Source organism: Danio aesculapii, chromosome 20 (assembly GCF_903798145.1).
Source record: "Danio aesculapii chromosome 20, fDanAes4.1, whole genome shotgun sequence".
Taxonomy (NCBI): domain Eukaryota; kingdom Metazoa; phylum Chordata; class Actinopteri; order Cypriniformes; family Danionidae; genus Danio; species Danio aesculapii.
Genome location: NC_079454.1, coordinates 24,421,504 through 24,437,725, shown reverse-complemented (window position 1 = coordinate 24,437,725; position 16,222 = coordinate 24,421,504). Strand labels below are relative to the sequence as shown.

At 34.8% G+C, this 16,222-nt stretch overlaps 1 protein-coding gene across 12 annotated transcripts in view; it reads right to left on the bottom strand.

The window, feature by feature from the left end:
- fryl (furry homolog, like) overlaps positions 1-16,222 on the bottom strand; it is a 159,332-nt gene that overhangs the window by 72,328 nt on the left and 70,782 nt on the right. For all 12 annotated transcript variants that reach the window (XM_056480793.1, XM_056480794.1, XM_056480783.1 and 9 more), the window contains 7 exons: positions 9,868-10,007; positions 9,599-9,695; positions 9,356-9,435; positions 7,319-7,399; positions 4,824-4,992; positions 4,015-4,107; positions 2,127-2,225 (listed from right to left, as the gene is read on the bottom strand). In XM_056480793.1, the coding sequence (XP_056336768.1) occupies positions 2,127-2,225; positions 4,015-4,107; positions 4,824-4,992; positions 7,319-7,399; positions 9,356-9,435; positions 9,599-9,695; positions 9,868-10,007 (759 nt within the window). The remainder of the gene's footprint in view (positions 1-2,126; positions 2,226-4,014; positions 4,108-4,823; positions 4,993-7,318; positions 7,400-9,355; positions 9,436-9,598; positions 9,696-9,867; positions 10,008-16,222) is intronic.

Sequence of the window (16,222 nt, the reverse complement as noted above, 5' to 3'; positions counted from 1 at the left end):
TTAATTGCACAATCCTAGTTCACGCAACATATTTATGTCTTCTAAAGCATTAACCGCTGACATCGACTCTAATTCTTCATAACAGTAAATAGGAACAGGAATAAGAGGAATAGTTATGCCAAATCCATGAATTTTACAAACTAGACTATTACTTCTCATGTACTTATTATAGAAAGCTGATCTCACTCAATGCTACTCTTTAAGGCAGGGGTCTCAAACTCCCGGCCCACATGAGTGATTTACGGCCTGCCCTCCTCCATCCTCCAGCCTGCAACTAACGTCAAAAATATAACGAGGTTCAGCCCCCAAAACATATGTTTTTGAATCACTTTCATTGTTGTGCTGTCGCGTATAGCCACCCCCCACCTATTGGGCATTTAAAGTACTGCACTATATTATACTGTATTTCAGCTTTACTTTCGTTTTTTCTCAGCTTGCTGTCGAGTGTAACGCACATGCATATTCATTCTGGGGGTGATTTAAACGTTGAAATAAATGTGCATAAGTGCTATATTTTTACTAAAGCTCTATTTTTGTAAATATTCAAGGGTCATTTTATTATTATCAGTTTTATATCACCTGTATTTTGTGGAACAAACACTTTTTCATGGCTTACACGTTATGCTGATGACAAATATGCTAATTTTGCTAATATTCGATTCAAATGGTCTCATTTAATAGTTTTTCCTCATATGTGTATTGAGATTTCTATGACAACTATGTACATTAGTACTGCTGGATGAATTGAACATGTTAATGTGAATATAAACTTACTTACCCTCTGTTATGTATTTTCTTTAAATAATTAATGATGTAAAAATAATAATATAAATATCCTAAGTAGTGAGTTTGTTTGTGTGTGTGTGTGTGTGTGTGTGTGTGTGTGTGTGCATTGCTTGTGGTCCTTTTCTCTCCGCCTCTGTCTCCAAATAGGTTTCATCATACCACACAGGTGCGGTGAATCAGGTTTAATTTAAACCGGACTGGAACGTCGTTCGGGAGGGTCTCCTCTCTCCCGGCTTGTGTTGTTTGTGTTGTGAAGTAGAAACTGTGTTGCATTTACTCGGCTAAATTGTTGCAAGTTGAACACTGAGTGTTGACTTTGAGATCTATACGGAGACACGTGTGCTGAGGAGGGTGCCTTTTTGTTTTATTACTTTTTCCTCATGTTTTGTGGTTAGTAGGGAGGTAAGTGAATGTTATTTTATTTGTTTTTATTTTATGTGCAGGTAAGAGGGTACAAAACTTGAGTTTGGTTTGTTATTTTGGCATTTACCTCCGTAAGCTTTTTATTGTCTCCTTTTTGAAGTTAACGTCAAATAAACTTGACTTTACGTTATTTCCTTGGTCATTCGTCTTTGTTGTTGTTGCTCCTTATTAACGGGAGATGAGACTCCGGGCTCCTCGTTAAATTAGTGGAGTTCTAATTACTTTAATTTAATATTATTTATTGTTACGGGTTTGGCTTGCTGTGTGGAGCCGAGCAGGGTTAGATTTCGTAACACCCTCTTTGTTGTAGTTTTACAAAAAAAGAAAGATACTGGGAAGAACAATTGCCAGTAAAGTGAAGTTACCCAAACAGTTTCTGCAGTTCTGACGCTATCTGTTAAGCTTTTGGTAAAGCAACAATTAGTTGGGACATAATAATAATTATTATTATTATCATTATCATGACTATTTAAATGTCAAAGTGATCATTTAAACATTCACAGACATTTTTCAGCAGTTGTGTGAAGCTAAAACACATGCTGATTTGTGACAGGTATTGCTTGAATTATAAACATCATGTCTGATGTCCTAAGAAGCACCAATTATCTCACTTTTTTTCTTGTGCTTGAAATGTTAAAACGGCCCTCCTATATATTGTCAGTCACTGAAAGGGCCCCCAGACAATTACGTTTGAGACCCCTGCTTTAAGGCAACTTCAAAAATCTTATGGACCACTTTCATGATAGATTTATGGTACTTTTTGAAGCTTTAAAGGTTTGAAACAGGGAACTATTAGATCCTAGTAAACGTGGCTTTTTGTGCTCCAGAAAAGAATGAAACCTTTCTGGGTGGCAAAATGATCTAAGCTACAGGAGGATTGTGGGAAAGCATGCATCAAAGCAGAAAAAGGACTGTACCAGTGAGTGCTTCTTTCTTGAGCTGAGGTCAAAGGTCGTCTGGTAGAGCATCTCCACAAAGTTCTTCAGGCAGGGCACATTCACTTCATTCTTTACCGCCTTCCAAAAACACACAAGCACAAACATATGAGTCCTCATGCTGAGCTACACCCGCTCGCAGCACAACAGCACACAAATCACTCAGAGCCATTCGTCTTGTCAATACAAAGCCAAACGCATTTCAATTGTGTTTCTGTAGCAACTCATTCCACAGGCTCCACCTAAAACCACTTGACAGGACATGTACCATCATGAACTTTGCACAAGAGTCACTGAGCCTTCGTCAAACGTTCTGAATACAATTTGCAGACCAATCTGTGATTAAACCAGACGATGATATGATATCGTTGTAGAGAAAAAGTGAAGCACAATTGCAATTATTTTTGCCTCATAAGAGATGCGTTTGTTTTAAAATCCATCTATCAGACACAAATTTGAATCAATTTTAGGATTAAACTTAAAAGTTACCATTTAATATTAAATATTTGGGACATTAAATACTGTTTCCAGCATCAAGCATTGGAAAATGCAGAATGAGACTGGAAAGAAGTGTCACAGATCACACAAACATATTCTGATTTGAATTAATGGAGAGTTGTGTAATGTTCTACATTCTTGTGTTGTCATATTGTGAAATTACGTTAATTTGAATCAGAGTTGATGAAGCAATACACCAATTTAGATAGAATGCATCACATTTCAGTATACATGGGAAATCTAACTAATTCTGCAGTACTTAAGAAGGTAAAATCATTGGTGTTTTTTTTTTTTTTAAAGTTGAATTAAATTAATCAAAAGCAATAGCAAAAATATACAGTTAAACAAATTTAAAAACGATGGATGGATAAACACACACACATACATATAAATATATATATATATATATATATATATATATATATATATGTATATATATATATATATATATATATATATATATATATATATATATATATATATATATATATATATATATATATATATATATATACATACACACACACACACACACACACACACACACACACACACACACACACACACACATATATATATATATATAAAAATAAATAAATATGAATATATAAATATGAATATATATATATACACACACACACATATATATACACACACATATATATATACACACACACATATATACACACACATATGCACGCACGCACGCACGCACGCACGCACGCACATATATATATTATACATTATATACAGTCAAGGCCAAAATTATTCATTCATTTGGGCTTGACTGTGTATATGTGTGTATATACAAGTATAAACAAGTATAAGAGAAATAAAAACAAATAATAAAAATGGTAAAAATGAAAATAAAATAAAAGATGATAAAATGTGTTATAAAAGAATTAAAAAGAAGAGAAAAACATAGTAGTTCGATCTGTCGGACGTAGCACAGTGCTCATTCAGTAAAGGCACAGCTAAACAGATGTGTTTTCAGTCTTGATTTGAATGTGCCTAATGTTGGAGCACATCTGATCATTTCTGGAAGCTGATTCCAGCAGCGAGGGGCGTAGTAGCTGAAAGCCGATTCACCCTGCTTTGACTGAATTCTTGGGATTTCTAATCTATTTGATCCTAAAGATCTGAGTGATCTGTTAGGTTTGTATTTAGTGAGCATATCTGTAATGTATTGAGGTCCTAGGCCATTTAGTGATTTATAGACCAGTAATAATACTTTAAAATCTATTCTGAATGTAACTGGGAGCCAGTGTAAAGACCTGAGGACAGGTGTGATAGCAATAATAAGTTACATTTTAAGATAATATATTGTATCCTGTGCAGCCATTGAACAAAGTGAAAGTTGTGTGGTACTTACAGCAGCTACAGGGATGAGGATCTCAACAAACAGGCCAGCCAGTGCATGTTTGATATCTTTATCCTTCACCTCCAGGAAATACTGAGCACATTCCTGCCTCACCAACACAGACAACCAAAAACAAAGCATTTAATCAATTAAATGCAAATCTTTACATTATCTACTAAACATTTGAGAGAAAACTCATAGTTTTAGTAACTAAAAAGAATGTGCCACTATTAAACATTCAGTACTGGCTGCACCCTCGGATACAGTGCTTGGAGAAATATGAGGTCTAATATAAAAGACAGCATCTCTTTGCAGCTTTTGGCTCAGTAAAAATCTCTGGATTATTGTGCTTGTTAAACGCAGCCCATATTGAGTGCCGGATTCACTGCCTATAACTGGCTAATGTAAAGGCATTGCCCCACACAGCACTGTTGGCAAAGGTAGATATAATACACGGAGACTGTTACTCAAGAGATTTTATGAGGCATGAGAACAGAGAGCTCGCAAATAAAACAAAATAACTCACAGATAGTAAAAAAGGGGACTAAATGTGTTTAAAAATTCTAAATATATTAATAGTTTTTCTGTGCTTCTAAAATATGTTCTCTATTCGTGAGTCATACCACATAATGTTACATACATTTATTCTGACCTCAATTACCTGAGTTTTGAACATCATATAGAATAATGAATGATGTTTTCATTTTTAGGTAAACCATTCTTTTAAAGAGAATTTCTCAGCTGACAAAATCATCCATCAACAACCTTCAGCGGCTCATTACAAAGCCACAAGAACATACAGTGCTAGCATGTGTCTCGACCTGCATGAACTGGAACGAAGCCTCAAAGTCCTCAACAGGATACATTTTGACTCTGAAGAACTTCATGCCCATGATGAGGCTGATGATGCTCTGCACCACATGAGGACTTTGCTCCTTTAGCCTCAGTTCCTTCAGCTCTGTGATGAACTTCTTACGCACCGCCTGGAACCTGCATACATGCAAACAAACACACAACAATTCAATAAATCATCCTGAAATTAAGGCTACAACTTGATAACTGTGTCTGAACTAGGCTCCATTAAACTTGAATCAGCTATCGTTTTAGAAATAAAAAGAAGTTGAACGAATGAACATTTTTTGTGCACAATGCAGTTCTAACCTATGATTATAAAAGATTAAATTACCATTAACTGAAACAAGAGGAGCATATAATAAAAATATTGTGTAAAAAAATATATATATTTATATTGATATAAACTTTGAGACCGTATACATTGCTGAGAGCGACAAATAGATGTATATGTAAATATGTGGTGCGCTTTTTCATCATTAAAAGAAAAATGAATATAATAAAAATACAGCAGTGAGAAAACAGCAGTTAAGAAAGCATCTGATCACAATGATATGCCCGGCAGTTTCACTAGAATGATGTCAACAGACTGTTACTACGCTTAACCGATTTCACTATTAACTGTGCTTTAACTCGTCACAGTTAATTAATCATAAAGGCTTCTCAACATCGCATTTCTGCATGAAACAAAACTGCTGCAACTAAAAGTTATACCAACTGTGCACTTGTATGCTGAGGCTAATACACACACTGGATTAACTATGGCTGAGGCTATTAACTAAAAGCCGTTCACATGTTGCATCTTTTGCGCTCGCAAGTTCGTTCTTTCCAATGAAAGCGTGCTGTTTGTGTGTGCATATTAGGATTGATGCGCACATGGTGTTTGAGCAAATTAAGTTTAAACAAATTACATTAGACAAATAGATTATTTTATTCTTATTTTCATTTATTTACTCTTTCATTATTCTGTCATTTATTTTCAGTGTAAAATTATTACTTGTGTTTAAATGACAAAAACTTTTTTCACTTATTTTTACATCCAAAGAGAAATGCACTATTGTTTGTTTGTAATATTATTTTGTGCTGTATTATTGCTTACTGAGCAGCAATAAAGAATATTTTAAAATATAAGTTTTCATGTAATTTTCTCATAATAATCATGATAACTATGATTATTCCTCAGACTATAATCATACAACCAAAATCTATAATTGATGCATCCCTAACTGTTACCATAATTTGATTAAAAAATATACTGTGACCCTGGATCACAAAACCAGTCATAAGGCAGTTTTTGCAAATTGAGATTTATAGATAATCTGAAATCTGATTAATAAGTTTCCATTGATGTCTGATTTATTTGGACAGTGCAATATTGGGCCGAGAAAGAACTGTTTACAAATCTAAAAACCTGAGAAAATTGGCTTGAGTTATTAACAATGCATATTACTAACAAGAAATTATCAAAATCTTTACATTTAAAAATGGTCTGTATTTAATATTATAATGACTTTTGGCATAAAGTAAAAACTGACCATTTGGACCCTTATTATGTATTTTATTAACCCCACAAACATATCTGTGCAACACAAGACTAATAAATGGTTCAGGGTCATATCTGAGGTTATAGACTAGATAGCCCCATATATAATCCTTTTTTCCCACATTGACATTACAACACAGAATTACTTCTTTATTCATACACAGAAGCGCACACTAAAGTCTTTAGATTTTTCCTGCAAAATTACGTCATCAAGCCCTACACGCTTAGATCTGTTTGTTTAAATTATGTTACAATGGAGAAAAAAATACGATTTTTTTTTTACACAAATATCGATGAATATGAAGTGTCAAGTTTACATCAAGTGCCCAATAGTATAGCCTTCAACCGACATTAAACACTTCATATAAGAGGATAAAAACAACTAGGCGTGTTGGAAGTTCAAGATTTAAAAGTTCCCTAAACGGATATGAAATTCAAAACTCAAAAGCTAGTTTGAACAACACAAACTGTCTGGGTCCAAGCAAGCAAGGACCCCAGTCAGCGCATCATGTCTTTATCATATTAGGTAAAACGGCCTCTTCGAACGCCGTCCTCGGGGCAAAGTGGCTCCGCACAGGAAATCGTGAACAGGAGGGGAGGTTGAGCACTGTGGTAAATCAATTCCAGGAGCGGACTATTACAGCACACGGCTAAATTACATTACAGCTTAAACAGACAGTTTCATGTAGCTGTGAGGGAGTCTTAACGTGTGGCCAGTAGAGAATTACAGTAACAGTAAAAGCATCAATAGACTGTATAAATCATTGAGCAGAGTTAATGCGACAGAATGAGAGGGGTTGAGGGCTTTGTTAACTCAGATGGGAGATCTGAATGGATGTGCGAGCATCAACTTCATTCTTTTGCTTTACGTGCTTCACATATTTATATCAAATTACAACACATTTATGCCACAGAACTCACTTGGATTGGGCGAGGACTCCGATGACCTCAGCATAGAGGTCAGCGATGATGTGCACATTACCAGTGTTGGGGCCTGAGTACCTGATGAACAAATCAATAACAACAATTATTGACAAGACAATATTCCACACAAAACTCAAAAGATACTAATTCATATTTTAATTATTTACAAATTTGTATTTAAAAAAAATTATGAATAAATACTTTAGTTCAGCATGGATGAATTACATTAATCATTGTTTCTTGATAACCAAATCAGCATATTAGAATGGTTTAAGAAAGATCACATGACACTGAAGTAATTATGCTGAAAACTCAGCTTCCACAAATAAAATGCATTTTAATTATTATTATTTTAAATGTATTATTAATTTTTACTGTTCCTTTTAATCAAAAAAGGTGCTTTCACACTTGTAGATTGATTGTTTTGTTCCAAAACCGGGATTAAAATAGTTACAATGTTTATTTTTGTTATTGGTGAGGTTTGCTTTCGCACGGCAAAGTGTCTAAATAGACCAAAATAGTAAAAATAAGTCACGTTTGAGTAAATTCTCCTCACATTGCTCACAGTTTCAGGGTTTATTTTTTAGAGTCCCACGGATTACAATTAACTGTCATGTCATTATTTTAATTTATGATGATAAGCAGTAAGACATACAACAATAAGAAGGGGGCACTTTAATTTTGACACCCACAGCCTGTCGCTCTGGGTGGCGACCTGCTTCAAACGCAGGGGTGTGTAGGTATATACAGCACGAATACAACTTAAAAAAAAAAATTCCTAACAGATAAACAGCTCTCTGTAATATTTCAGCATGCTTTCACCTACGTATTTGACATGATATGCACATTAACTGGTAGGAATGACATTCCACCCTACTCATAATTCTCTCTTCATATAGCCATATATATACTATATGGCTATTACATAACCATAATACACTGTGATATACTATAGCCTGGAATGTTGGATCGTTTTGCTTTCGCACTACAATTGATCCACTCCAGAGTTCGTTTCAATCGAGCTGAGACCACCTCATTCGGGCCATCTTGGACTGATTTATTTGGTGTGGATCCGAGCACAATTGCATGTTTCACATTTGCCAAACGAACCGTGCAAACTAGGCAAAAGAGACAGGTTCTGAAACAAACATCTAGGTGTGAAAACACCCTAAAAGATCTTTAATATGTTACACAATTTAGAGATTTTCAGCAGCTTTATATACATGCTGGGCAAAGAAATTACCACATGCAAAATAAAAGTTTGTTTTGAAAATGCAAGTATGTGTATTATATACATTTACTATGTATATGTGATACTAAGGCTGTGCGATAAATAGCAAAAATGCAATCTCGATTAATTATTTTCCATCTTGAACAATAAAGAACTAAAAATTAGAGGCTCCGTTGAACAGCATAACCTATTTTACGTGGACGATCATTTTTGGCAATGGAAAATTGTATGCATCTAATATCAACAAACTTCTAGATTGCCATTGTTGCACATTTCTGCTGTGTGATTGGCTCTTAGATCAATACAGAGCAAAAAAGTCCAGTTTATCATTGCTATCGACATTAATTTTATTGCGATTCGATATAATATCGTTTATCGGCCCAGCCCTATAAGTGATACACAAACATACATAAAAACAAAATTATACAAAACAATTTTGTTAGATAGATATTTAAATGTATATAAAATTTTATCATATACACATATATTTTATATCTGAATATAAATAAAGATTTCATCAAATATTTGCATGTCTGTGTGTATTTATGTATACACATAATAAATATAGACAGTACACAAACTTAAATTATTTAAAAACAAAACTTTTATTTTGGTTTAATCGTGAATCATTTTTTTACCCAGCACTAAATTAAATACAGAAAATGTCAATAATTAATCATTAAAACAAAAACATAGTTATAGGAATCACACTCTTATTTGCATTTGTCATCAGGTTTGCATTTCCCCTGAGGACACCTGTTTGATTTGCATACAAACGTGTGTGTTTGTGCATGTGCACTCACCCCTCTTTGTGTTTAAAGTGCTTGAATGCCAGGTTAAGGACTTCTTGTACTAAGGTGTCTGGCACAGGATGAAGGGGGATCTATAGAAAACATTTGATCAACATCAGCACTAAGATATAAGGGTCACTGTTTTACTTTAGAATCCTTACCATTAGCAAGTCTATGCATGCTAATACCACAGCACACCTATCTCTGAGTTCAGAACAACACCACACCTAAGCAATGAAACGCACAACACCTCACCTGTTTCAAAACTTCCACAGAAACTAAACAAAACATGAAGTCTATGGCCAAGTCTCTTCGCTCCAGTAGGTAGTCTTTATCCCGATGTTGTTCATCTCTAAAAAGAGAGATTCAGAAGTTATAATAAAATCGAATTTTATAACTCCATATAGTCACAAGAAAAAAAGCATCTGGAGCTGTGGCAGAACTGGCTGAATAGAAGATAAAACTGAAACTGTCTTCTGTTTTGTATTTGTGTAAGATGTATGTTTGCTATCAGGTCTCCTCACCCTTTGGATTTGGTGCTGGAACGAGGTCTGTACTCGTACGACTCGTCTTCTGTCCCGCTCTGTCTTCTGTACCAGTCAAACAGTGTCCGCAACAGCGAAGGCAAACAGTGTTCTGCTATGGAGCTCATAGAGCTTATTAACTGTAACACACAAACACAATAATGAAGCTCAACAACTAACCTTTCATGAGGGGTAAAGACCTCAATATATATGTATATATATATATATATATATATATATATATATATATATATATATATATATATATATATATATATATATATATATATATATATTACAATATTACTTAGTCATTTGGAATGTATTGTGACATATTTCAACGTGACTGGTATAATGCAACTAACGTCAAGTGAGCAAAATGAAAAACAGCAAGACTTTGGTAGCAAAATCTATAAAGGCCTGATATTTCTTTCAAATTTCATACAAATATTTTTAGAGCATTTAATTTTCATCAGAAAATTACAATTACAAAGAAAAACAAATGTTTATGAAAATAAAGCTTATTTCACCAAACACTTCTGAAGATTGTGATGTCTGAAAATGAATATAAACTGGTCTCAAAACATGAACATTTTAATTATTAGATGAAAATAAATAACCCAAATGACTTTTATTTATCAGTAGTTTACAGATTAAAACAAAAATGGCAATTTACTTAAACATACAACTCTAAAATGTAATTATGTTTCTTAATTATTTATATGCATCTGCAGAAATGTAGAAAACAAACATTAGAATAGAGTCAAAAAGTGTCAACTGTAGGGTGTGTAGTCCCATAAGAAAAAAAATGATGTGCTGTACAAAAAAATGCAGAATAATCTCTCAGATTATAACTAATTGGTGCTGATGAAATGTCATGGATGAACTTTAGCCCTCTCATCATTTGCATGAACATCTAAAAACAATCATCAAGTTTAACTCTCATGCTGGAGAATTAAAGTGGATACAATCGAAAACATTATCATCAGCGAAACTTCAAAAACATCCAATATTTTTAAACCTGGCCAAATTTCTGTCATTAATGGGCCGTTTCCACTGAGTGGCACGGTATGGTACGTTCGCAGTTTATGGCCATTTCCACTGTCAAAAGGTACCAAAAGGCAAAGCGAACCGCACCACTTTTTGGGTACCCTTTTCAAAGAGTACCTAGCATGACAAAAGGTTACTAAAAGGCAGTAGCATGGGCCGGTATAAGATTCTGACGGTATGATAGCGTTGGATAAAAATATCACGGTTTCATGGTATTGCGATTACTGCTCTAAAATATATTCTTTTTAAATTTCTCTTTTAAACAATAATTTTTATTTTGAGAAATATTTACAATATTTTGGAACAGTAAACATGTCAGGATAAATGAACTATTGATTTCTGCGGTCTACATTTGTTTCAAAAATGATTTAATGAAATTTGACAAAATTAATGAAATTTGAAATGGCATCTTTTGATATCTTTTCTGCTGTAGATACTGTTGTCCTAAAAAAAAAAAAAAAAAAAAAAAAAAAAAAAAACGTAAATAAAAAAAATCGTACACATACCTTAGGAACGGTTTTGCAGGAAATTTTGACGGTTTTAAAATCTTGGCTTTTCCAAATCGCGGTATACCTTGAAAATGGTTATCGTCCCATGCCTAACGCACAGCTTAACGCTATTGGTTTACAGAGAAATGTCACTAAGCGCATGCACAAGCCAGGAGAATGAAAACAAAGGAAGCACCATTTTTAAATACAAAGTCAAGACATTACACTGTAATAATATATACACATAATGAGTCATGGTCGCCTCTAGCTCAAACAAACTTTGTCGTTGTCTTGAACAGTGACAACGGCAAGAATAGCCGAATCCACCATATTTTATTCTAAAAGCGCGAGTGGTTTCACTTTCTCGAGAAAGAGCTCAGGTGTGCTCGCCGCACGTCTATATTTGAAATAACGAACTTCTTGAGCTGATGATAATAACGTGCGCAAGATTATTGAAGTGCTTCAGACATCCTTTCAAAAATGGACAAACGCGAGAGTGACATGTGAAAAAACAAAGGAGAAGACGGAAAAAACAAAGCAACAAATAATTTTTTCAGCAACCTAAAACATGAAAAACCACCATGTTTAACATTTATCGCCGTCTTTTGGACTGTTATGAACTTGGAATGATGGAATTACTCTCTAACAGAGGTTACATGCGCTGTCGAAGAATAAAGATACAGATGAGAGGTTTGCATTGACTGTAGGCTATTTGTTCCGTGTTGTTATTGAACCCAAATAAGGACTAAATGTGTGCTGTGTGTAGTTATTGTGTAATTGGTAAAATATTGGGGACTGTAAGGGTCTGTATGTGTTCATATTTGTTGCATTCATTTATTTTATTTAATTGCAGATGTTAGAGTAGGCTATTTTTATCATTGATCTGCAGTTAAAATCAAATCATGTTCATAGAAAGGTTAGTAATGAACATTTATACACAAGCATTTGTGTGTATAAAGCATCTGTTTTGTAAGTACTTCTCATGTGATATGTGAACGGCCTGACATTTCCTCGAATGACGTCAACTAAAACTTTGTCGTACACCACGCCCACCAAAAGGATATCATTGGTACCCTTTTGGCTGTGGAAACGCAAGCGTGATAAAGGTGACCCGTATCGACCTTTACCGTAACACTGAGTGGAAATGGGCCAACGGGCTTGCATGCTTTGTCCACCTCTAAAACATTTTCTACAGCACAAACCATTTTAATTCTCCATTTCAAAACTGATCAAAAACTCTGGTAATATGAGAGAAATATGTAAACAGAGAACAATTCACAAATGGAAAGAAAAAAGAAGAAGGATAGCAGCGCTTTTCAGAGCAGTCATGTATTGATCTGTCCTATTGTGAGGGCAGGATGGGTGTAGGATGATACATCCAGTGGTTACTCAACCTTTCACTGCAGTAACCCAGCACCAGGCATCACACACACAAACACTCACATACATCACACAAAGCATACGCACACAAGCCGAGTGATAGCAGTAGAGTAGAGGCGTGCTGATGCTGATGAGCGAGTGAGGTATGGTATAGTACCGTGGTGTGATTCAGCAGAGTTGATTTCTCCGCAGTCACAACACGTCACTGACTGAACATGCAGTTCCTGAGACTCGGCACAAGCAAACGCAATAGCCAAATCTCTGTTTGTGAGTGTGTGTTTGTGTGTGCTGGCTCTGTGAGCAAAAAAGGAGTGAAATATTGTACTTGATAATAAAGTGGGATGTTTGGAGACACACTGTGATCTAAAAGTCTGAGATCACTGATAAAATGCTTCTATTTTACATTTTTATAACTGAATACATTTTCACTGCATATTATATCATCATTACACTATCATAACATCATCGTACTTGGTCTGTCTAATGACAGAGGACTCCAGTTGCATGCGCTTCACACATTTGACGTTTAAATGCATTAATTTAACCATTACTGCTGCTAATCTACAACTACAAACCCTTGCTGATTAGTTTAAGTAACAAATTAATAATATATTTTAAGAATTTCTAATTTGACAAGCTAAAACAAAATTCTAACAACTAAAAAACAAAAAATGCAACAACAACAACAACAACATAATAATAAAAAAAAAATAAAATAATAATAATAATAATAATAATAATAAAAGTATATTATAATAAACAAAGTAAAAATATATTAAAATAAAATAAAAATAATAAAGTAATAAAAATATGATTAAATAAGATTGAGATAAAGTATCCAATATTTTGGTTGAAATAAATAAGTAAAATTTAAATTAAAACAAACACATCGATAAAACAATGTAAGATATCCAAATAAATCAGTAAATAAATCTTTAAATAAACAATTCAATAGACCATTTAAATGTGGTGATGTCATTGGCCCATGAACATTTCCTGCTTGTTATCATAACTGTAACAAGAGGCAATTCAATCATAACTTAATGTTAAAACCGCTATCATAACATTATTTATCAATATGTGGCTCTTTTTGCATTCTCAGAAGCTATAAAAATCAAATATGTAAAACAGGAAATACATTGGGACCATTGTTTTTGTTTACATCCATCCAAATGGTTTTTACAGCAGTGTTTCTCAACCACGTTTACAAACACTGCATGTTTTGGATATCTCCTTTGTCTGGGACACCCATCACAGGTCTTTCAGTCTCTGCTAATGAGATGATGATCTGAATCAGGTGTGTTTGGTTAAGGTGCGTCCCAATTCGCATACTAACCATCCTAAATAGTATTTGAAAATAGAATTAGGCCCAATCCCAATTCTACCCCTTAGCCCTTCCCCTTACTCCTACCCCTCGTTTTAAGTGTTCACGTGAAGAAGTAAGGGTGTCCCAATTCTCTTAATCTTGAAGGCGTAGGGCTAAGGGGAAGGGCGAGATAGCCTTCGTAAGAGAGATTTTTCCGGACCACACTCAAAACCAAGGGGTAAGAAAATTTCCCAGAATACACCAGCCACAACGGCTGCATAGCTGCACCCTGGAAGTTTGGAGATGCACAAATTAGTATTTTTTTGTCATTATTACAAATTTTTACAAAAAAACAAGCATATGTTTTAATACAATCATAACGGTGTTCATGTTTATCATCATGCTTTAAAAAAATATATATATACTAAAATAAAAACAGCTAAAAAAATTTAATTGGGATTGGGCCTTAGTTTGTCCCAAATCGTAGTATGTTGAAAACAGTATGCCAAAGGTTCCCGGATAGTTACCTATTTCTATAATCCGTCCATAATCGCTGATATTGCCCACAGTACATTGCGTGTTAGATGTGAATTCAATTAGAACTACAAATGCAGGTAAAGTGTAAATAAACCACAAACATGGCGGACACACGATACCAATCGTCAAGTTGAGGCTTTGGTAAAGATGTTTGTATGACTGTTAATTGATTTCTACTGTAGCCAACTGGAAAATATTTAAACACATCTTCCGTGTTATATTTTATCTGCAACAACAATACTGAACTTATATATTGTAAATGTGTTTGGACATTAACGTCTGAATGCATAATTATCCAAAGACCTGAGGAGATTTCTCTGCATGAAAGATTCGTGAATGGGAGATTATCCTGCTGCTGCTTCTCCAAATAAAGTAGGAAATTAAATATTATAGAAATGTGGAGGATGTGTCGAGATGATTGACATGGGACATTAACTAAGAAACATAACACTCAGTTAACGAGGAAGTAGTATGTCCCAAAGCTTGCATACTCTTCTGTTACACTCAAAAGTATATATTTTTTCTTCACAGAAAAAGTGCATACTTTTAGGACGTAGTAAAAGTATGCGAATTGGGACGCAGAAATGTGCAAAGCTGGTGGTCCTCCAGGAACGTGGTTGAGAAACACTGCAATTCAGTACTACGTGTAGAAAAAATAATTGTGTAAATTGATACCATTTCGATTTGCATTTTTAACATTTATATTAATAATGTATATTATATTTCACTTTCAATGTAAAAGCCACAAAAAATAAATAGAAATAGACATCTACACTTTATTATGTGAATCCCTCACATTGAGGATGATCATATTTGGGAGAGCTAGGGAACCCAACAAATGAAAACCCCTGGTTTAGCAAACGCCAAAAAAACAACATCCAAAGCAAACCTGCTCTTTCCAAGCTGTATCTGAGAAAACCGTTGGGCTTCAACGGAAGAAAGAACATCTGACCCTCTGCACAAAGAGTCACATGCCCACAAATTCACTCATTTCATTAGCAACCTAAAATAGTTGAGCATCTCAAATACATCTTATTCAATTTAAATCACAATGCTTCTTTGTTCAAAATGCTTAGAAGTCACATAACATTGTTTATTCCCACGCGCAAATTTCATTTTGAAGCCCAGACTTTTCAAACCTCTCTCGGCCTGCATCAGGTGAGTGTGTGTGTGTGTGGGACAGCATGATGCATGTGCTTAAGGAGAGTTATGTAACTGCTCCCCTGGCCCTCATGGCACTTGGCAGACACGCTCTAACACCCTGAACTGATATATTCTCACACACACACACACACTCTCTCTCTCTCTCTCTCTCTCGCGCTCTCTCTCTCCCAGCAGCCTGTGCTGATCTACTGCTGCGGATGACACAGCGATTCTGCTCACTCACAAACACACACACGGACCAAAACTCCAAACTAAAGTATAGAGAGGCACACAGACACATATTGGTGTGATTTTCTGCACACAGAGCACATTCTCACTGGCTCATTCTTTCAAACACACAGGCTTAATGGCACGGACTGGATCCATTGCAGGGTGATGTCTCATTTGCTTTGCGTTTTGCTAAACAAAGCATTTTGCTGCAGCTCTGCTG